Source organism: Phacochoerus africanus, chromosome 15 (genome assembly GCF_016906955.1).
Source record: "Phacochoerus africanus isolate WHEZ1 chromosome 15, ROS_Pafr_v1, whole genome shotgun sequence".
NCBI classification, from domain to species: Eukaryota; Metazoa; Chordata; class Mammalia; order Artiodactyla; family Suidae; genus Phacochoerus; species Phacochoerus africanus.
The window spans coordinates 127,186,172-127,208,500 of NC_062558.1; the positions used below are offsets into that span (position 1 = coordinate 127,186,172).

The 22,329-nt window shown below is 51.9% G+C and overlaps 1 protein-coding gene across 8 annotated transcripts in view; it reads right to left on the reverse strand.

Moving 5' to 3' along the window:
- Positions 1-22,329, reverse strand: part of HSPA12A (heat shock protein family A (Hsp70) member 12A) — a 178,650-nt gene that overhangs the window by 8,270 nt on the left and 148,051 nt on the right. For all 8 annotated transcript variants that reach the window (XM_047762004.1, XM_047762000.1, XM_047762006.1 and 5 more), the window contains 7 exons: positions 22,017-22,203; positions 19,482-19,586; positions 13,666-13,782; positions 6,233-6,401; positions 2,298-2,384; positions 1,591-1,695; positions 316-574 (listed from right to left, as the gene is read on the reverse strand). In XM_047762004.1, coding sequence (XP_047617960.1) covers positions 316-574; positions 1,591-1,695; positions 2,298-2,384; positions 6,233-6,401; positions 13,666-13,782; positions 19,482-19,586; positions 22,017-22,203 — 1,029 coding nt within the window. The remainder of the gene's footprint in view (positions 1-315; positions 575-1,590; positions 1,696-2,297; positions 2,385-6,232; positions 6,402-13,665; positions 13,783-19,481; positions 19,587-22,016; positions 22,204-22,329) is intronic.

Genomic DNA, 22,329 nt, shown 5'->3' on the forward strand with positions numbered 1-22,329 from the left:
GGTAAAGTAGGGACCACAAGAGACAAACGTCCCTGCATAATCATAGCTAACACATGGATAATACCTTCCAGGTCCCAGGCATTGTGCTAAGCATATATGAGTTCATTTCTCCCTCACAACAACCCTCTGAGGTAAGTGGAATTATCATTCCCATTTTCCAGGTGAAAAAACTGAGGAACAGAGACGTTGAGTCACTTATCCAAGGTCACACAGCAAGTGCATTGGATTGGAATTCAGAGTCCATACCCCCTTCCTCCCCCCATCAACACAATCTGCCTTCTTGAAGGGCCTGAGTCAAACGTGACCCCAACTCACTTGCTCTTCCTCAAGGCGTGCTCCACGCTGTGGCCACGGAACTTCTTGTAGTAGTCAATGAAGGAGAAAGGCAAGGTGATATTCAGTGGGTTCGTTCGATCGGGGGCAGCCGCCCTTTTGCGAGACTCAAATGCAATCATTAAGTCAACCCAGGCCGCAGGACGCTTGATTTTGAATTGCTCGATAAAATCCTCTCCGAATATTTTACACAGAAGCTTTTCAAACTCATAATCGACTCCTAAAGATCCATAGGGTCCACCTGAGTCAAGAACAGAACGGGAGGCCGAGACCGCTAGGTGAACAACAGTCAGAAATGGAATCCTAGTCAGAGAAACAGCCTGGGTTCTGCTTGAAGAAGGTGGCACCAACGTAGACCCACAACCCAGCCGACTGCAGCCAGGTGTTTTTTCTTACACTTTAAAACACTTAGAGCACTCCCGTCATGGCTCAGTGGTTCATGAACCTGACTAGTATCCATGAGGACATGGGTTCGATCCCTGATCCAGTTCAGTGGGTTAAGGATCTGGCGTTGCCATGAGCGGTGGTGCAGGTCACAGACATGGTTTAGAACCCACGTTGCTGTGGCTGTGGTGTAGGCTGGCAGCTACAGCTCCAATTAGACCCCTAGCCTGGGAACCTCCATATGCCATAGGTGCAGCCCTAAAAAGACCAAAAGACCCCAAAAACCCACAAGAAACAAAACAAAAAACCCACTTAGGTTCTTTTCATTCCACGTGGAGAAGCTTTTTCCTACAGAAATCATTTGTCAACAATCTGCATTTTAAATAAAATCATCACCTTTCACTACCCACGGCACCATGGTATTCCCACCCAAGAAAGCCCAGGGCAGGGTCTGGGAAAGCAGCAGACCTCGATTCATCCCTGTGAGCTCCTGCTTATTCCTTATCCCCGCCCCTGCCAAAAGGAGGAGCATGTTCGTGGGTTTGGTGACCAGGTGTCCTGGGACCTCCCACAGGTGGTCCCAATCACAGGTGTCCAACACGTTCTTGCACAACTTTCAGAAACAACTCCCCTTGGTCAGGATCTGAAACAGGCTCCCTTTACACCCAAACCCCGCACGATGGTGGTTTGTGTTTGAAAGGACGTTTAAGTGCATTTTGCTTTCTGGTTTCACACATCTGTATCCTCTCTTGCCTACAAATAATCCCACCTGCTGGTGGCGCTGAAAGGACAAACTGCTGAGAGAAATCTGCAATGAGGAAAACAGCTCACGTGTGACCAAATTAGCCATTTTTCTCATTTCCTCAGGCTCACCTGTGGCTTTGTACAGTTCTTTAAGGTGTCCCTCCGGTAACCGGATCTGATGGACTGTCAGGTCGACGGTGCCACCGCCACTGTCCACCACCACGTACTTGTCACCTGGTACAAAAACAGCCATCCTTTATATAGACGTCTTGTCCATCGTGTCTGGAACAAGCTGGTGCGAGATGACTGGGCATAGCCAGCTAAGGGCCATCATCACTTATTAGCACAAAGCTCTTGCTCATTAATCAGCCTGGCAGTGAGTTATTCACGGCTAAAGAGAATGAGAGAACGTCTGCCCAGAGGTGCCAGTTAACATGGATGATGAAGACCCGAGACGAGTGAATCTTCAAGACTAAAGCGTTCAGGTCACACACTGCTGCGTACCCGGCACGTACAAGTGGGCAGCTTTCTGCCAAGTTAATAGCATCATCCAATGACCTGCTGTTGAACACCAGACTCACTCAGGAACGGTTAAGTTCCAGTTCCTACGTTTCCTCCGAAGAGCCTATGTGCTTTGAGAACACACAGAATTACAGCCCCCAAAAGAGCGCTCCCTGGGTGAGTGAGTGGTCTTAAAAACTGATTTGGAACATTTTCCAAAAGTGCAAAAGGAACAAATAGGAATGCATTTTTGTCAGCATCACACACACACATACACACACACACACACACACACACACAGTCCATCAGGAACAAAGGACATGCAAGGGCATTACCTTCCTCTAGCTCGGACCAGATTTCTCCTATGACATTCTCCACCAAAAAGGTCCGACTCTGCCGATTACGTCGTATATGTTCTTTAGCTAGTGGCCAAAAGAAAGAAAATAACAAAGGGTGAGAAAGCACAAAAGAGCAGGCAGATGGTCACCTGCGGTCAGTGGCGGTAAAAGAGCACGGGGGCGGGTGGGGGGGGGCGGTTAGGAACAGAACACTCAGTGATACGTGATCAAAATGATTACATAAATACAACATGGGGAATGACAAAGCCAGTCTCCAAAGCGCGTAGCTCATTCCACCAGCCTTCATCTATTCATCTGCCTGGCAGCTCTGGCCGGCGCCCTGCCGAGATTCTCTTCCTCCAGCAGCACTTTCAGAGGAACGGGAATAAAGTCGGCCAACTTCCTGGCTTTGCTGCCCCAAGGAGGACTCTGTCTTCCAAGCAGCCTGCAGTGCGCCAGGTTAAATAATTTCACATCAAGGAACTTTGGCTGATACAGGGAATGTGGGGTATGTTTTCCTAATCTGGATCCTGGATAAACGCGCCGGGAGCTATTTGCAGACCCTGTTGGCGCCGATATACTCTGCAGCCACAAGGTGGCGCTTCGAACCTGAGCAAAGCCGGCGCCGCCTTTTTCCTGCACGCGGGGGGGACCACCTGGCCATGCCTCTGAGGGCTTGGGCGTTGTGACGCCTCATAGGGGTATTTCATTTCCCCCAGGCCTCTCCTCACAGCCCGGTGAAGCGGACAGGACACAAATCACTGTCCTATGTTCAGATGAGGAGACCACATCAGGGAGGTTAAGAGCCTTGAAGTTCCCACGACTCTGTCCTGCAGCCTGAAATTAACCCTCAGCCCGCGGACTTCCCTGCCTTTGAGATTTAGCAATTTGGGGAGAAGTCTAAAAAAGCAGAATACGAATGTTAGGAGATGGGAAAGGTGCTGAAAGAGAGAACCTGGGAAGCAGCAGAGCACAGCCACTGTGGGAATTTGGGCAAATCACCTAACCCCTCTGGGCCTCAATTCCTCATCCATAAAATGGGGATAATAATACTTGGCACAGGTTCCTGACAAGCAGAGCAGGGACCAGTCCTCCAATTGATCCTCCAATTGTCACCCAGTGTGACACCAGGCACACAGTAGGTGATAATGAAGGCAATGCACCAAGTGTGAGACCGGGAACCCAACAAATGGTCGCTACCATGAGGGATTTGGAGCAATCCTGGGTTTATAGACAGAGACTCTGTCCGCTGCTCTGCTGCTTCATCCCACAGCCGCGCCCCCCACCAATTTTCTAGTCCTTAAGTGGGTGCTGCTGACTGAATGGCCTACAAATCCATCTGTTGCTGGTTAACCCTTGACCCCCCGGCCTCCTTCAGCAAGGAGCACAGTGTTGGCAAAACGACATCTTCTCTGGGGATTAAAATGGCAAACATGGGGTGGGCCTCAAGTTCCTCGGGCTCTGGTTTACGGTGGAGAGCCCAGGCCCTGATGAAAGAGTTCCTGCGGGCCTGGGGGGATCCCCACACTTGGGGCTTCTCTCCTGTTCCCAGAACCAGCTCCTGGTGCCCTCACACTGCCCACCTTGTGGTGAGCATCGATTTTTCTAAAGCCATCGAGATGGCTGACAAAAGAGCATTCATAAAAAAAAATGACCAAGTAAGGTTAATAAAACATGTTCCGAGCTCTCAAAAAATGACCCCACTTTTCAGGCAAATTAAGCCCATGATTGTGAAAAATATACCCTTTGCTAATCTCCTTAAGTCCTTTTGGAGTAAAATAATACCGACGGCAAACCTGCAGTGCTGGGGGCAGAGAGCCGGCTCCGTCCCCCTGGGTGGTAGCCACTGGGTGTCCATCAGGAAGGAGCATCAGAGGAGAGAGGCCTGGGGGTCTCAGGGTGTCCATGCCATGGAGAGTAACCCCGATTAAGTGCTCAGCCCTGACCCCTTGGCTGCAGCACCCCAGCCTTCTGGGAGAGAGATTCTCACCCGAAAGCCAGGTGGAGACAGAACTCCTGCCTCACTGCTCCTAAGGGGTGACATTTGAGGATTTCTAAAACCAAAGACACCCTTCCGAGTATAGGAAACAGAAGCGAATTCCATTAGGCACAGGACACAGACGGGGAAATAAAGGAAAGGGAATAGAAAACTGAACCCTTGGGGAAGAAAATCTTTCCAAAACGGATTTCCCCCTCAAAGGCTGGGTGTTCCCATTGTGGCTCAGTGGGCTAAGAACCCAGCTAGTATCCATGAGGATGTGGGGTCAATCCCTGGCCTCACTCAGTGGCGTGAGGATCCACCATTGCCATGAGCTGTGGTATTGGTCACAGATGTGGCTTGAATCCAGTGTTGCTATGGCTGTGGTGTAGGCCGGCAACTGCAGCTCTGATTCAACTCCTTGCCTGGGAACTTCCATATGCCACGGGTGCAGCCCTAGAAAGACCCCAAAAGAGGGGGGGGGCGGCATTATTCTCAAGCAATGTCAAGGAGAGGGATGCTGAATTAGCTCATTCTGGCATGAGCTGCTGTTTATGAATAACTGAGTAAGGATCAGCATTGAAATATAGACGCCAGTCAGTCACTGCTTTTTTTTCCACATTAAAACAATGGAGAAGGCAATTTAAGTAACAGGATTGTCCTGAGTATTTAAAACGTGGCTGCACTGGATCTAGGTCGGGGTGAGACCGGCCTCAGGATGCTGCAGGGAGGCCAAGCCTCGCGAGAAAAAGGCAGATCTAGCCCTGAGACTTAGAGGGAAGCCCATTTGCATTCATTCTGGAAGAATCAGATCTGGGGGCTAACACACGGCCCCCGGCAGGCTGAGGCAGCAGCCTGGCGACAAATGAACTATCTGCCACTGTCTCTGGCTCAGGTTCACAGCCACCACTCTGCGTTGGGTTGACAATGCAGAGTGGTGGCCACTGGTGCAGAGTCACCCTGTGAAAAGGAAGAGGCCAGGCCTGTCTGGGCAGGAATGAGGGCCTGCTAAGGCCCCAGCGCCCGGGCGGTGCAGAGACAGACTTCGGGGTGTGGACCAAGGGAGCCTTGGGACCAACTGGTGACTTTCCTCACAGTGTCACCCCTCTCCTCCTCCTGGGCCTGTTGGATGATGAGGCGTTTCTGTCCTCAGGGTCCTGACCTGGGCACAGAGCTCAGAGCTGGGGTGCACAGCACACACACACACACACACCCCAGCTCCCATTAGCTTCTGTGCTTACTCATGTGGCTTTGACCAAGACCTAGGATCTCTGCCAACTCTGTGGCCCTGGACAGCCCTGCAGAGCCCTACCTACCAGGGAAAACAATCCTGGGAACCAAGATTGTAACCAACTTGCGAACAGGTAAATATTAGAGAGAAAAAGGCCCTTAAAATGCCCACCCCGAGTCTCCCTAGGCAGTGTTCCTTCCCACAGCCAAAGGAACATCAGCCCCTCAGGAAAAGTCAGCCCTTTTCAGTCGGCATTTCAACTCTCACCAGTGTATAGTGAGGCCTTGTAATGAGCTCATCACGCATGAAGTGGCCCCACTGAGTGAGTCGGCAATAAATCAACAGTCTTAATGGAGGAATTAATAACAAGCAAGTGGGGTCAGATTAAGAGTCAGTTAATAGACAGGAAAGATTAAAAGCCCAGTAAAATGCAAGGCCAGGCGCCACTCTCAGGCCACCCTCAGGTTCTCGGAGAGAAGTGCCCTTGGGTGGGGCACTTGGGTGGGGGATGAACTAGAGAAACCCCTGCGGAGATTATGGGGGTCCTTGGAGGGGCCCGAATGGCAAGTGAGCCCAGAAGTACTTAAAGCTAAGCTCCTCCAGAAGCAAATGGATTTCTCATGACAGCACTGAGTGCCTTTAAAAACTCAGAGGCAGAGACACATGCAGGGGGTGGGCGGGAGGGGAGACAGCAGGGAGGGGGAGAGAGAGAGCAGGAGGTACCCTGTGCAAACCCAGCTCCTACTGTGTCACTGGAGCTGTACCCATTGACCGCGGCCTTGCTCAGCTCTATCATCTGGTGCAGCCGCAGCTTCCGGCAGTAGATGGAGGCCGCCTCAGGCTCCAGGGCGATGATGAGCTGCTCCGCGTTCTCGGGGGAGGCCAGACCTGCCTGGAAGACAGAAGGCACGGCTGGGATCCGGGCTCCCTGTCCAGGACCGCTTTGAGGACACCCACACTTGGGGCTGAGACCCTCAAGGAAAGAACAGTCACAGCTTGCTTGTTTGGGAAATTCCAGCCTCTGCAGAATCTAAAATCAGGGGCAATGGGGCGCCAGGCACCAAGTGGGCAAAGAAAACACATGGGCACCCTTGGGAAATGCCAGACTCTGCAAGCCTCAGGGCCTCTTGCATCTGGGGCCTGCTTGGCCCAGAACTGAGAAGCACAAAGGGGCTGAATGCTTTGCAAACCACCAGGGATGAAAAGCCAATGGTCTCTATCCGGTTGCAAGACGAGAGGACTGACCAAGCGGTAGCAAGCCCCAATCTCTGGTGGCCTAGGAACCCGATGGGCCGGCGCTGGGCCTCAGCTATGCAAGCCTCTGATTCTGCTGTGTGGAAATCTGACCTGTTGTCTCTGGAGCATCAGGGGGGCTCCAGGAGAAAGCCCCTCCTGGAATCCCACAGGGTCCTCGTTTTCTAGAGTGAGTGGAAAGGCCACTGCGGGTTATCTTATTCAAGGCCTTTATCCCTTTAGCAGAAGAAATGCTTCTGCCCCGTGCCATCTGACTTGTTCTGGGCATAGACTCTCCAGCCTCACCAAGGACACCAGCCGGGGGGCCCTGGGACTACCCTTCCAAGGGTGCTCAGACAGACAGCCTGGCCTGGCCTCTCGTGACCTTGACCTGGAGCACAAGGTCACACTTGCTCCATGAAGTTGTCCAAGCTCACGGCTTTGCTTGGTTGCCCACACAGGGGCAAATAAAAATGAGCCTGTTCTGCCCCCGCTGTGTTTGCTGTCTTTGCTGCCTTTTCCCAGGGAACCTGGGGTGCAGCATCCCCTTTGGAGAACCCACTTTGCAGCACCCGGTTCTGCCCCAGGCCCAGGGGGTTTAGCAGACTCATCTCCAGGGACAAAGGGCTGCCTAATGGCATACTCACACACAATGTCCCAGTGGGAAGAAGGCGGCCTGGAGTCCCAGGCGCAGGGGTTTAGGAGGTCCCCTTGTCGGGCAAGGAGGGGAGGGAGCTCAGGTTAGAATATTAGAAGTGCCTCTGGTCTCACTCCTTTACTTTGTGCAGAAAGAAACCAAGGCTCGGAGAGGCAGGGTGACCAGTTGTCCCAGGTTGCGTGGGACGCTGGACTTTCCGTTCTAAACCCGAGACAGGCTGAGGCTCCAGCAGAAGTGGCAGAGCCAGCCCAGCCCAGGTCTTGAGCCTCGCAGACCACTCTTCAGTTGGGTCTCCGCTTTCCCTCTCTTGGTAACTCCGGGTCCTGGGCTGGGCCCAGGTCTCTGCGCTTTGACAACTCCCGGGGCCCCTAACACCCCCTCCTCAACGGGTTTAAAGGTGCCATCTCTACGCCTTTACCCTGAGACAGAACTGCCTCTACCTGTGGTCATGCGTTCTCCCTCATATCCCACCCACCAAACCAGTTAATGAATGAGATACAATCGGCTGGCAGGTGACTGCAAGTCTCCACTTTGCCAAAACCCAATGCCTCACAAGGGGCACCACCCTTCTGGAAGACGGACCTTACGAAACCAGATGGAACCACTCACACACCTACGCCCTCCGCGGGGAATCCACCTCGGTCCTGCCTCGTCCCCTTGGCTGAGGCCAATCACACAGGCAGCATCTACGCCCATCAGTGGGGTCCCCGGGTCAACGAAGCCAGGTCTGCCCTTTGGTTCCGCGGGTCAGGAGGTTACAGATGCAGATGGGGGTTAAAGGTGCTCCCTCCCCCAGCCTCGCTTTCTTGCAACGTCTCCTCAGACATGGGCAGAGCAAAGACAGCCCGAGGTTAAAGTGCCGATGCAAGAGGACGTGGCCCGTGAAGTGCCACCAGGAACCGCGAAACCTCTGAACCTTTTACCCCCAGGATCCCGGAAGGAGAAATCCGAAGTAACACCAGGAGGGGAGGGGCCCACTCTACGGAAAAGCGCTCACGGACTGGTTCTTCCATGTGTCTGGGTTTGCACATAAAGCGAAGGCCCTCCTAGAACAGAAGCCCACAGCCCCGGTTCCCACAACGTGGGCTCTGGAAGAAGGAAAGACAAGCTGCAAAGCAACAGGAGACCCCGGATGTAAAGCTGCCCCTCTGTGGTTCAAGGTGGAGGGTAAACTCGGAGGAGGTGGGGTGGCTCAGGGCTCGGTGTGGAGGAAAGCCAGGGGCCCTGCCCACTCAAAAGGCACTCTGCTGCTGTCACCGTGTCCCCCTGGGATGTCACCAGCCAGGCGGCTCCCACGTAGCTAGTAAGAGCAACAGGGGCCCGAGCCCAAGGGTAGAGATGGGAGGGTTCAAACAAGAGCCAAAAATAAATGCCCTTATTTGCTTCCACACCCTCCCAGAAATTCTGAGCAGCATCTCTGACTTAGCTGTGAAATATCTATGAAGGAAATTGCAGCAAGAAGTCCAGAGGCGTGAGAAGCCTTGAGTAAAATGATCCCATTCCAAGGGGTCCGAGGTACCTGCGTGTGGCTGAGACCACCCCCCATCGGGCTGCTCCCACATCCTGAAGATGCGAAAGACAAGCAGGCTGACCCAGATCTGTACGAACAGCAGGGGCGCCACCTCTCGGGGGCGGCGGGGGGGCTTTCATCCGTCCCTCCCCAGCAAAAGTTTTGACCCATTTCCATGAAGGGTCCCCCATGGTACCCAGAGGTGAAGTGGACCTCAGACCAGAGGGGAGGGCAAAGGCGAGGTCAGTGGGGGGCCCAGCAGTGGCCAGGACAGAGTAACCACCCCTGTTTGCTTGAACAAGCCCCTGGGCCTGCTCCCCAGCGAGGGTGGGGGGGCCAAGTCCCCAGCAGCTGACTCTGCTGGAAGCCACAGAGGAGAGCTGGCGGGGAGGCAAGGGGAGGCAGCTGTCTCCGTACAGACTCCATCTCCCCAAGAGGGTTCCCAGAGCTGCTTGTGGACTCCAAGAGAGGAGGAAATGCAAAAGTCTCCGCCAGACTCTCAGAAACCCAGATGTCTTTATCTGGGCCGAAGTGGGAGCTCTATTTCTGCATCAAAACGCTTGCAGTCACTCTCAGCAGAACGCCTCTGGCCTGGCAGCTCGTGGGAGACCTGGAAGCGGGGGACCTTTGCCAGGGATCAGGCCAGGGCAGCAAGAGTACTCTCTGTCCACTCTGGGTCACACTGCCTCTGGAGCTGGTCTCTCAAGGCCACTGTCCTGATGTGAGCCCTCCCTCCACTGGGACCCTGGCCCAGCACTCAGCATATTCTGCCCCCAGAAGAGGCCTGTCTAGCCTCTTCCGCAAGATGGTTCATTTTCGAAGGGCAGCATCAGGTCTTCTTGCCCCGTGGCACACAGTAGGTGCTCAGAGCATCTGCTAGATGAATGAATGAATCAACCCTCCCTCCAGCCAGCCTTTATTCCGCAAGCTTCCGGCCCTTCTCCCAAGAGCATCTCTGACATGACCTGAGGATTCTACAATCAGAAAGCATCTGAACCGAGATTAAGTCACCTCACTTGACTCCTCCGTGAATCTGGGCCAGCCGGCGCTCCACCGTAGTAGTTCTGAGAGCTCTGCTTCCTGGTCACGGGCTCCACTTGGGAGTGTCGGGAGGGTAAGAAAACCCACACTCCAGGGAACCCAAGGATGTGGGCGGGTACCACCCCAAATACTCTGCTCTTCCGCCCTCCAGCCAGCCAGGAAATCCCACCAGGGGCTGTGTCCACAGCTGAGAAAAAGGGCCAGACCGGTCCAGGGCTCAGCTGATCTGGCGTCAAGCTGCAAAGCATTACAGCTGCACCAGTTCTGCATGTCATGGAGTTGAGTTTTTTGGTTTTGGGTTGTTTTTTTTTTTTTTTTCCTGATGTGATTATTTTTCACTGCAGTTTGTTCAGAAAGGGAGGCAAAGATTAGCTGCCACTCCATGTTAGATGAGCATCGTGCATAGGGGAGCATCATTTATTTAACAGGTTTCTGGAACCTACGAGAGTTATGTGTTTTAGGCAAAGCGCCTCCGGAAATGCACTGCACTGTCTCCTAGGTGCAATGCTCTCAGGACCCAGTGGAACCATCTCCTCATTCTAGCCCTTTTCCGAGGGCCTCAGAAGAGGCGTCAGGTGTTCTCTCTGCCACCATCTTTTCACTGAATCCTCTCACAGGGTCTAAAAAGCTGTCCCGGGGCTGTGGATAATAAAAGATAGAGAATTTAACCCACTTTCTTAACAAGCACTTGACACAAGAGGAGTCTGGGGAGTCTCAAGGAGGAAACTGCCTCATGTCGAGTGCTGGGCCGCCCCCACTGGCAATGAAGCACAGGCATCCCCAAGTGCAGGCCCCCGGCCCATCCACTGCAGGGCTGCTCTCTCCTGGGAAGTGCTGCCCAGTGCCACCTCTCCTGGCTCTGCATCCTCCTCTTCTAGGCTGGTGGGAGGATGAAATTCAGCCTCCACGTGACTGTGCCATGAACTTGGACTCCGGAGGCCTCTGATAGGTCGGGAAGGAAGGGTTCCATCTGCCATATTCCAGCAGAGAGGATGACTGATTTCCTAGGTGTCCTGCGGGAGAACCAGCCTTCCTCCATCTTTCCAGCTCACTGGCCCGAAGCCAATGCTTCAGGCGGAAGGGCTGGTGGGCACTCTCAGATCTCAGAAGCTCGTGGGGCCAAAAATTGTGTAGGTTGCTCAGGTTCTGTATTTGCCAGTGTTCTCCAAGGAAAAAGAACCGGTAGGATGTATGTCTATGCAGAAAGAGATTTATTATACGGAATTGGCTCACATGATTATGGACACTGACAAATCCCAAGACCTCAGTCAGCAGGCTGGAGGCCCAAGAGAGCCAAAGTGATCATTCTCTTGCCATCAGGTTCAAGACCCAGAAAGAGCTGATGCTTTAGTTGGAGTCCAAAGTCAGGGTAAAAACAGTGTCCCAGTATGAAGGCAGGCAGGAGGAATTCTCTCTTATTCTGTCTAGGAAGGTTCAGCCTTTATGGTCTAGTTAGGCCTTCAACTGATTGGACGAGACCCACCCACTTTAGGGAGGGCAATATGCTTTCTTCAGTCAATCAATTTCTATGTTAATCTCATCCAAAAACACCCTCACAGCAACACTCAGAATGATGTTTGACCAAATAAATATCTGGGTACCCCTAGGTCCAGTCAAGGTGACACATAAGATTAATCACCACAGGTACACATCTTTCTTATTCTTATAACAAATGGGAAGTGAGAAGGTAAATTTAGACAGATGCTAATTTTGGCCACAGAGTAGCAAGCTCCATTTCCATTTTGTCCTGAAGAACCTTCCAGAAGACAGGCTAAAGAGGGTGCCCCTAACATGCTGTCTGCCCCTTCCCAGAAGGACAAACAGCTTCAATGAACCACTCAGATGTGAGCAGCTTGAGAGCAGGGCCCCTGTCCTGGTCACATGGGATCTGAATCGAGCGCCTACCCCAGTCCTGGCACAGGAGGCCCCTGGCACAGTCTTGTTTCAGGAATAAATGAATGAGTGAACAAAGGATAAATGAATGAAGGGTCTCTGCCATCTTCAAATCCATCCAGTGATGGTAAACTAAACACAAGTATCAAATCAGAACCACAAAGGGTCAAAAATTAAGCTGCACAAACACTGCACTGGACAAAAGTTACCTGGCATGGAGGGGACAGGCCATCTGAAGGGCAGCTCTGGGCCTCAGGAGGCAAATTCCCCTGTCCCTCCGTCAGTGCTTTGGCAGGGACTCTGCCCAGGGGCTGCTGACCCTCCTGCTGCCTGAGGTGCCATATGGATTTGGCCAAAGCCCAGAGGATGCCACGCCGCGCCCCCCCCGGGGGGGGTTCCCCTTGGGTCCCCACAGCATAGAGGGCCTCTTTCCACACCCCCCTGCTACCCGCTCAGAGGAGCAGTCCTTAAAGAGCCTCCCCAGGACTCCTAGAGCCCTGGCCAAATCCACTAGCTACTTCATCTCTTTTTGCAGGCTAAAAATAAGAACTGCCCCCTTTCCGGGTCACACGTTTATTGCTGAAGTCTTGCCAGGAGCCGGAAAATGAAAATCAAAACTATGACTCTTGCGTGTTCCTCCTGGAAAGACTGTGTCTTTGCAGACAGCCGTGTCTCAGGGCCCAGCTTTGGATCCTCGGACACTGCCTGAAAGCCAACAGCACGGAAAAGCTCCATGATGCCCAGTGCTTCTGTCCACAGTGAAACTGCATGTGTGGCTCTTCCTTTTTAAAGAAGCGGCGTCTCTCTGGAACTTCCATCCTCTTCCTTCAGCCCCATACAAACAAATCTATTTTTGGCCGATACACAGACCGAGCCAGATTCTCACGCTGAACAGAGGAAGGAGAGGGCAGAGGAGGGAGGAAAGGGAACGGGGAGAGTGGGAGAGGGGACCCTGCCCTTCCTTGACCTCCACCTGCCACCTGGAGTAAAGCCCCCGGGGAGTCAGGACAATTCATGACGCCAAGCTGCCCAGGGCCACTGGACTGCGTTTGGTGCTCAGGGTTGATTCGGTGGGGGATTTAAAAGGAAAGGTTTGTACATGTGGCCACAGATGCAACATCAGAGCTTCCTGGGAAAGGTAGCTCTCTCCTGAAAAGTCATGGCAGGGGACAAGGGGACATCTGTGACCTTAGTGCATCTCCCCAGCCTGGCTCAGGTTTGAAATCTCTGAAAATGGATTCTCAGCACAGAGTTGACCCAGGCCCCAGGGTGGACTTTCATTTATTAGCTCAGGGGACTGAGTACAACAGAAGCTCTGTCCCAGGGATGTCCATGAGGATGCAAGTTCGATCCCTGGCCTCACTCAGTGGGTTAAGGATCTGGCGTTGTTGTGAGCTGGGGTGTAGGTCCCAGATGCAGCTTGGATCCAGCATTGCTGTGGCCGTGGTGTAGGCCGGCAGCTGCAGCTCTGATTTGACCCCTAGCCTGGGAGCCTCCATATGCCGCAGGTGCGGCCCTAACAAGAAAAAAAAAAAAAAATTTTTTTTTTTTTAATTGAAGTGCTAGTCCCAAAGAATCTACAGTGATGACAAGACCTGGAAATAAATAAAGCCAGAAAGAAAGCTAAGCCCAGCCCCTCCCTTTGTCGCTGTGACCCCCCAGGAGGAAGCCGAGACATGGGAAGGCTCCTGGTGGCCCGGCCTGTGGGAGACCCTTCACTGCCTCCCAGGAGGCTGGTGAGTGCTCGGGGACACCTGAGTGGGGTGACAACCACCGCCGTGCACATCGTGGGCCCCTGCCCACCCCCAGCCCCGCACTGACCTGGTAGGCCGCTTGTCGCATGAACTGCTTGGCAGGCTGTTTCCAGATGGCAGGTACTGTGATGACCCATCTGACATCCGAGTTCTCGAACTCCGAACCCGCCTGGTCACTCAGCTCCTGAAGCCAAGGAAAATGCAGCAGGTCAAGTGGACAGGCCTCCAGGGGCTTCACTGAAAATTCAGGCTTCCTGGCCATGAACTCTTGGGGCCTCTATTCCACAGCCTCCTGAACTTACCAGCGTCGAGGAGCAAGAGTCTGTTTCCTGAATATTTGGCAAACAGGGAGCTCCCAGCTCCTTCCACTTACTGGATGTAACTGCAGGTGGGAGGCGGGCAGAGCTGAAGTCTTTGGCCACTTCCTAGTCATGTGACTTAGAGTAAGCGACCACCTGTCAGGCCTCAGCTTCCTTATCTGTGCAAGGGGAGTAATACTACCTTACTCATACAATTGTTGGGAGGTCTGATAATTTTCTGAGCACTACACGTACTGACAGCACGCCATTAATCCGTTTGAGAATCCTGTTAGGAACAGACTAGAACTACTCCTTTCTCTACTGATGGCAAAGTAAGGCCTAGGCATGTTCATATCTTTGTGATGGTTGCCCAGCTAGAAAGAGGCAGAGCTAAACTCTGAACCCAGAACCAGGTCTATCTTGATTCTAAAAGCCAAGGTCTTCCCTAAAGTGTTACTTTTGGTCCCATATCGGAATAGAACCTGGCCCACGGTGATGTTTCACAGCTGGTAGCATTTGTTACTGGAGTTGTCCCCGTCATCCACTTTACTGCAAGCCCAGCCCAGGGGACTTTTCCTGGCAGAGTGAGAAAGACTTGAACAACCTGACCTAGGCGACAACCATGCTGCCCTTAACTTTTAGTTCAGGTAAAACCACATCAGCAGGACCCCCCATGGATAAATGGGATGGGTAGAAGCATCAGAGGTGTCAACCAGGCCCACACAGACAAAATTCGTCTCTAGCATAGTTCTCAGACTCAGCATTGCCACCGGTAAAATGGGAAGAAGAACCCTAACCCACAGCGTTACGACAGGATTAAATGAGAACACGTGGGGCACATCCAGCCCAGGGAAGACCCCTGATGGATGCTAGTTCCTTCCTTCCCCTTCCCTCCTGCTGTCACATGCACCGGACGAATCTGAAATCAAACCTAAACACACACTAACGTGCTTCTGCGTCAATGTCTGGGGAGGTGCTTCAGAAGATGAGGAGGCTGGAGGATTTTTTTTCTACTGGGTATCTCACTTTCTATTTTGTTTCATGTTTTTAATCTTGGGACTGACCCACCCTTCTCACTGAACTTTCTCTTTGATTAGTAAGCCTTTTGGGGGGGCCTTAAAGAAATCTTTCCATTTTTCATTGTGACAAAACATACATAACATGAAATTTACCATTGTGGCCATTTTTAAGTTTATGGTTCACTAATGTTAAGTACATTCACTAAACTTTTTTTTAATAAACATGTCTTTAAAAATATCTCTGCTTTAGACCATTGTGGAATAGCCTTTTTTTTTTTTTAATTGGGGTATAGCTGATTTCCCATGTTGCATATATTTCTGGTGTACAGCAAAGTGATTCAGTTTTATATATTCTTTTTTCCATTATAGGTTATTACAACATATTGAACATAGTTCCCTGTGCTATACAGTAGGTCCTTGTGGTTTATCTATTTCATATGTAGTAGTGTGTATCTGTGAATCCCAAACTCCTAATTTATTCCTCCCTTTCCTTGGTAACCATAAGTGTGTTTTCTATGTCTATGGGTCTATTTCTGTTTTGCAACTAAGTTCACCTGTATCATTTTTTAGATTCCATGTGTAAGTAATATTTATCTTTCTCTGCTTGGCTTACTTCACTTAGTATGATAATCTCTAGGTCCATCCATGTTGCTGCAAATGGCATTATTCCATTAATTTTGATGGCTGAGTAATATTCCACTGTATGTATGTACCACCCACATCTTCTTTACCCGTTGATCTGCCGGTGAACATTTAGGTTGCTTCCACATCTTGGCTCTTGTGAACAGTGCCACTCTCAACATTGGGATGCATGAATCTTTTCGAATTAGAGTTTTCTTCTTTTCCAGGTATATGTCCTGGGGTGGATTGCTACTGAAAAACAGCCATTTTTTGTTGAGGGTGATTTTGTTTTGTTTTGTTTTGTTTGTTTTTGTTTTGTTTTTTTTTGTTTTTTGTCTTTTTGCCATTTCTTGAGCCACCTGTGGCATAAGAAGTTTCCCAGGCTAGGGGTCAAATCGGAGCTGTAGCCTCTGGCCCAAGCCAGAGCCACAGCAACGCAGGATCCAAGCAATGTCTGCAGCCTACACCACAGCTCACAGCAATGCCGGATCCTTAACCCACTGAGCAAGACCAGGGATCGAACCCGCAACCCCATGATTCCTAGTCAGATTCGCTAACCACTGAGCCAAGATGGGAACTCATGTTTTGTTTTTTAATCGTATTTTATTTCCTTGCAGGTCTGCACTGGGCTTTAAAAGCAGGTGATCCTGTGATGGGTTGGGAGGCGTTCTAAGCATGGCAGCCTTGACCCTCCAGGCTATTTAAAATTCTTTAAATAGGAAGAGGCTCAAAGATGAATGATGGGCTTCCCCAGCTGCATGGAAAGTTGTCTGCAGAAGCTGTTTGTTCGCCAGTGGGTGGAGATGAGCCTGGAAGGGAAGGAACCTGGCACTGACTGAACATCTCCCATCAGGCACTTTCACTGACGTTCCCTCATGAACAATGACACCGCACCAGTGAGGTGATTTCTGAGGTGTTTTCCTTGAGCTTATTCTATCCTCCAAACCCACCCGTCCCTCGAACACCAGCCAGCCCTATGGCGAAGGGCCTGGTTCCTCTACATTGCCTGGAACAGCTTTTCTTCTTGGAATTTCTTTACAATGCGTTCCCTGCTGGCAGAAGGTTCCCGAAGCCTCAGGCTGAGCTGACAGGTCCACAGCCCCCACCTGCACCCATGCCCCTGCCTGACCTCCGCCCTCCCACCTCCACCCTCCTCTTAGAGATGGGCTGTTCACGCCTTTCCTCTTGGCCAACTTGAGACACACTCCTGTGCCGTGGGCTTTCTCAAGTCCTACATTTTCTCCGAGCCCCCAAGGCTCCTCTTGCTCATCTGGAGGCCCCTGCCTCCCTCCATGCCGTCATCTTTCTCCAGGCCCTGAGCCCTGCCCTCTGGGATCCCCTTCTTCAGGCCAGCCGAGCTGCCCCTCTTCTTTGGCTTCTCCACCTCCTGGACTGACGGCAGCTCCCCTTCTTCTTCTTCTTCTTCTTTTTTTTTTTTTTGTCTTTTTTGCCATTTCTTAGGCTGCTCCCTCGGCATGTGGAGGTCCCCAGGCTAGGGGTCGAATCAGAGCTGTAGCCGCTGGCCTACGCCACAGCCACAGCAACACCAGATCCGAGCTGCGTCTGTGACCTACACCGCAGCTCACGGCAATGCCGGATCCTTAACCCACTGAGCAAAGCCAGGGATCGAACCCGAAACCTTATGGTTCCTAGTAGGATTCGTTAACCACTGAGCCACGATGGGAACTCCGGCGGCTCCCCTTCTGCAGGTCCCAGTCCGCCTCCCTGCTTCTGCCCCGTCACCACCTTCTTCCTCAACGCGAACCCAGCCCAGCCTCCCTCCCTCTTCCTTCCTCAGAGTCCTCTCCCCATCCCCTTTCTTGGAAGAGAGATTTCCCAGGAACCACTCTTCCCTCCACCCCACCCCCCTTTATCTCCTTGGTCTTCATGTTCCTCAAGGGGCCCCGAGGTTCTCGAGTCTCAGCCTCACCCCCAGCCCTCCGTCAGACCGGCCTCCGCATCTGAGTGAGCTGCTCACGCATCCTGCCTCCACCTGCAGGCCCTCGGGACCCCTGGGGTCTCCCCTCCAATGCTATCCTCGTAGCCAGGGATTCCCTCACAGGAAGCCCTCCGATGGCTCCCTCTCCCCAGGAAGCTGTCTGAGGTGCGGCGCCGTCTTGTCCTGACTCACGGCTTCTGCTCTGGCTGCAGCTGTGCCCTCCGCCTGCTTCCCACAGCTGCTGGCTGTGCGTTCTTTCTCCTGCGCTGTTCCTGGGCCACTCCACCAGCTTGAAACACCCGCCCTTCCAGCTGCTGTCTGTCCGAGGCCCCCAAACCCTCTCCTCTGGGGACAACTCTGTGCTACTTCCCTTGGGCAGAACCCCTGCCTGCACCCAATGCGCAGTGCCCCCAGTTACCTCCTGGCATCACTGACCCATTGACGGCATGCACCTTGCCCTGTGGTTTTCTACACGGCCAGGACTGGGGCGAGCTCTGGCACGTGGAAAAAAGTACTTGGAGTCTTCTTGTGGCAAAGTGGGTTAGGGATCCAGCGTTGTCACCATAGTGGGTTGCTGCTGTGGTATGGGTTCGATCCCTGGCTGTGGAACTTCCACATGCCATGGGCACGGCCAAAAAAAAAAAAAAGTACTCCAGGTGAAAGGTATTTGAATGGACAAGAGCAGTACTACACTCTCACTTCTTTGTCTCCCTCTGGCCCTATTTCTAGAATTCTCTTCTATCTCTAGAATTGACTAAATTTCTTCTAGTGATTACCAAATACCAATGCTCCTGAAGTTCCCAGTTCTTTTTGGATAGCACTCAATGCATGAGGCTCTTTGGTCACCTGATTTACATCCACTCGTCACCATGCCCGTGGGAGGGGACACTAAATGGACAGCCATATTCCACTTAGAAATCAGCCATTCTCTGCATTCTGGGCCATCATTGCACAAACTCACTCAGCTTCTTCCATGGGGTCTAGAGTGGGGGAGGGGCAAAAGTAAATATTTACCAAGTGTTTACTCTCTGCGGAGCCCCCAGAGAGGCAGGTGGTATCTAATGTTTCATTTAATATCTTGTCCTTTTTTTAGGGCCCCACCCACAGCATATGGAGGTTCCCAGGCTAGGGGTTTAATCAGAGCTACAGACACAGCAACACGGGATCCGAGCCATGTCTGCAGCCTACACCACAGCTCACGGCAACGCCGGATCCTTAACCCACTGAGCAAGGCCAGGGATCAAACCCGCAACCTCATGGTTCCTTGTCGGATTCATTAACCACTGCACCATGATGGGAACTCCATAATTCACCTTTTAAAGTGCATAATTCATTGGGTTTTAGTATATTCACAAGATTGTGCAACCATCCTGCTAATTTCATCACCCCCCACCCCAAAAGAAACCCAGACCTCGTGGCAGGCACTGCTCATTCCCACTCTCCCACTGCCTCTGGAAACCACAAATCTCCTTTCTATCTCTAAGGATTTGCCTCTTCAGGATATTTCATACAAATGGAGTCAGACAGTATGTGGCCTTTTGTGTCTGGCTTCTTTCACTGAGCTTAACGTCTTCAAGGTTCATCCACGCCACAGCATGTATCAGTACTGCATTCTTTTTCATGACTGAATAATACTCCATTGTATGGGTGGGTCCCATTGAGTTACCCACTGATCAACTGATGGACATTTGGGCTGTTTCTGCTTTTTGGTTATGAATAGTGCTGCTATAGACATTCATGCACAAGTTTTTGTGTGACTATATTTTCACTTCTCTTAGTATGTAACTAGGATTAGAATTGTTAGGTATGTAGTTATCCTGTGTTTTAACCTTTTGTGGAATTACCAGGCTGTTCTTCATGGCAGCTGCACCAATTTCCCTTCTCACCAGCAATGCATGTGGGTGCACCATGCTTCTGAATACGAAACCGACGCTCTTATCCCCTGGCTGATCCTGCTCCCCTGGCAGGCAGGTATCCCCTCAGCAAAGCACTGATATGTGCCTACCTTCAGCGCCTGCTCCTTAAAGTACTGCAGGGCATAAGCAAAGATTTCAAGGGCTTTGACTTTCTTGCCATTTGCTGCTGTCAGGTCTGTATCCATGGTGAGGTCCTGGAGCAGGGGACAGGAGGGAAATAGTAAGATGACAACAAAGGGGAGAGGTGCCTTCTGGCTTTAAGCACTGCCACTGGGAGACCTGGGGAACCCAGTGAGCCATGTTTGTGTTTCTTGGCATGGGAGGGGCAGGCTCAGATGGCATGTCCCCCAGGATAGGGCTGGCAGCACTGTCCCTTTACCATGTAGGAGGCTCTGCCTATTCCCCTCAGCCCCCACCTCCACTGCTCCCTCCTCCCCTCCCTCCTTCTTTTCCTCTCTTTCCCAGATCCTCTGGGAGCAGGGGTCTCAGGGCAGCAAGAGAACAGGGGAAGATAGAAAAGGCAGCAGGTGCCACTCCCAGTGCAATTTACACACTATTCCACACATGGACACATATGGCCCCCCACTGGAGGACCAGCTAATCGGGCCATCTCACTGACGTGTATGATGCTAAACAGACATGAAGCTCTTGCTACCCAATGAGCTGCCAACCAAGGCACAAAAATAGAAGAGCTCCTATTTTAAGGCTTGTGCTGTCTAATCTGCTGGGAGCCCAGCATCACTGCTTTCCTTCCTCTGCCAGAAGCTATGGCAGCTGCTTAGTGCAGTCCTCGGATGGAGATGCTCCATAAGATGCTGGATGGACTGAGGTCATTAGAACATGAGAATAGTCCCTGGGGGGTGGGGATGGGCGGAGAGGGGGAGTGACCATCCAGAGGAAGCCCTCAAGTCTCCTGGAACCAGCAGGCTCATTACTGCCAGGGAGAAAAATCATTGGGGTTTCTGGATTGATCCAGGCTGGGTAATTAGTCTTTGCCTTTGAAACGGGAAGGGGTATCAAGCTGCTAACCTGGCCTCGTGGGGCCTGCCTGCCGCCCTGATTCCTCCACACAAGCATACTCCTCCCATACCCGGGGCTCAGCAAAGACATCCCAGTTTGGGGACAGCAGCTCCCAGGTGGCTTCCAGGTACCAGGAAGCCATGGGCTTGGAATTGAAAAATTCAAATTGAAAAAAAAAATGCCTGTGCTTCTACCAGCAGGCAACTACTATCAGACACTGAATCCCATCAGGTGAAACAGGAAGGATGCATTTCCATGGAGCAGAAGCTGGTCTGTGTCAGAGAGGGACAACCACATGGCTGAGCACAGAGCCCTGGAAGGCAGGCTGTGGGCTGCGGGGTTTCCCAGTAACATTAGTTTTGTCATCTGCAAACACTTAACAGCAGACATGGGGAGATAACAATGAAAGGAGCTAGCAATTGACTCGAACTTATTAAGCACCCGCACAGTTCTAAGAGCTTCGTATATTGTAATTCCTTTCATCCTCACGACATCCACGGGAGAAAAGCACTCTCAGTGCATCCGTTTCACAGAAGCGATAGAGCAAGGCAGGAGAGGCTAAGTGACTTGGATTCAGTATCTCAAAGGCGCGGCAGAGGCGGATTTAAACCCAAGCCATCTGGCCTCAGGGTCCATGGTCTTAAACACTTTGACCATCCCACGTCTCTAAGTACTGAAAATTAAGGAAAATTTAAGGGATAAAATGCTTAAATTGAAAAAAATTCCGGAGTTCCCGTCTTGGTGCAGCAGAAACAAATACAACTAGGAACCATGAAGTTGAGGGTTCGATCCCTGGCCTCGCTCAGTAGGTTCAGGATCCAGCATTGCCATGAGCTGTGGTATAGATCGCAGACGCGGCTCGGATCTGGCATTGCTGTGGCTGTGGTGTAAGCCAGTGGCTACAGTTCTGATTAGATCTCTAGCCTGGGAACTTCCATATGCCATGGGTGTGGCCCTAAAAGGACAAGAGACAAAAAAAAAAAAAGGAAAGAAAAAGAAAAAATTCTGTTCTATGGCCTGATATTTCCATGGAGCTGGGGAAGGAGTCATCTTATGGAACACTGGCAGGTTGGGAGCAGAACTGCTTCCGACCTGGAACTGCCAATTATTGGGCTTGATTTCCTGAGCTGCCTCCTTCCCCATACGGGTTAATGAGCCAGTTGTTACTGGTTGTGACTTCCAAACTGGGTAGTTAATAGCCACTACCCTGAGCCACCCAAATGCTCCCTAGCCCCCGAGTCCTCCCTCCAGGATGTTCTCCCAACAATCCAGCAACTGAAGGGGGATCTCTTGGTGCAACAAGGGGCCCCCAGCCCCCCAAGCCTGTGCACCAGCCAGTGTCCACTCTGATTGGTCAATTTCCAAAGCGAACATGTTGCTAATATTTTGAAATTCTCCCAGCCTGCGTGCACATCAGAAAGTGCTGTGTGTTCCACAAAAGTGCTGTGTGTTCCAGTGTCTCTAAAATCAAGGTGAACGGACCTTCATTTCTGTTTGGGAGAAACCAGAGGTTTTTTGGGTTGGAAAGACCCCACCCCCACCCAAGCTGGAGGAACCTCGACTCTCCAATCGGAGAACTTGGGGCCAAGCAGAAGCCGGCTTACCCCAGTGGTATGTAGCTTCATCTTGAACTTCTCCAGGTACAGCCACTGCTTGGCCTCGTTGGGATCCAGGTCGTGGTAAAAGTCCCTGGCTGCGTACCCGAAACTGTGGAACTTCCTCTCCGGAGTCAACAAAATGGTGGTGGGTGTCTTCTGGTTGGACACCCCAGGGTCGCCTCCTTCCCATCGCCTGCCACCCAGGAAAGGCAGAGGTTATGGGCCCTTCTTCCTAATCCCAGCACGGCCACACCAATGGGAACACCTACTGCTTACAGATGTGGGTGCTCCCAGCAGCTGCCACAGGTGCAGTCCAGTT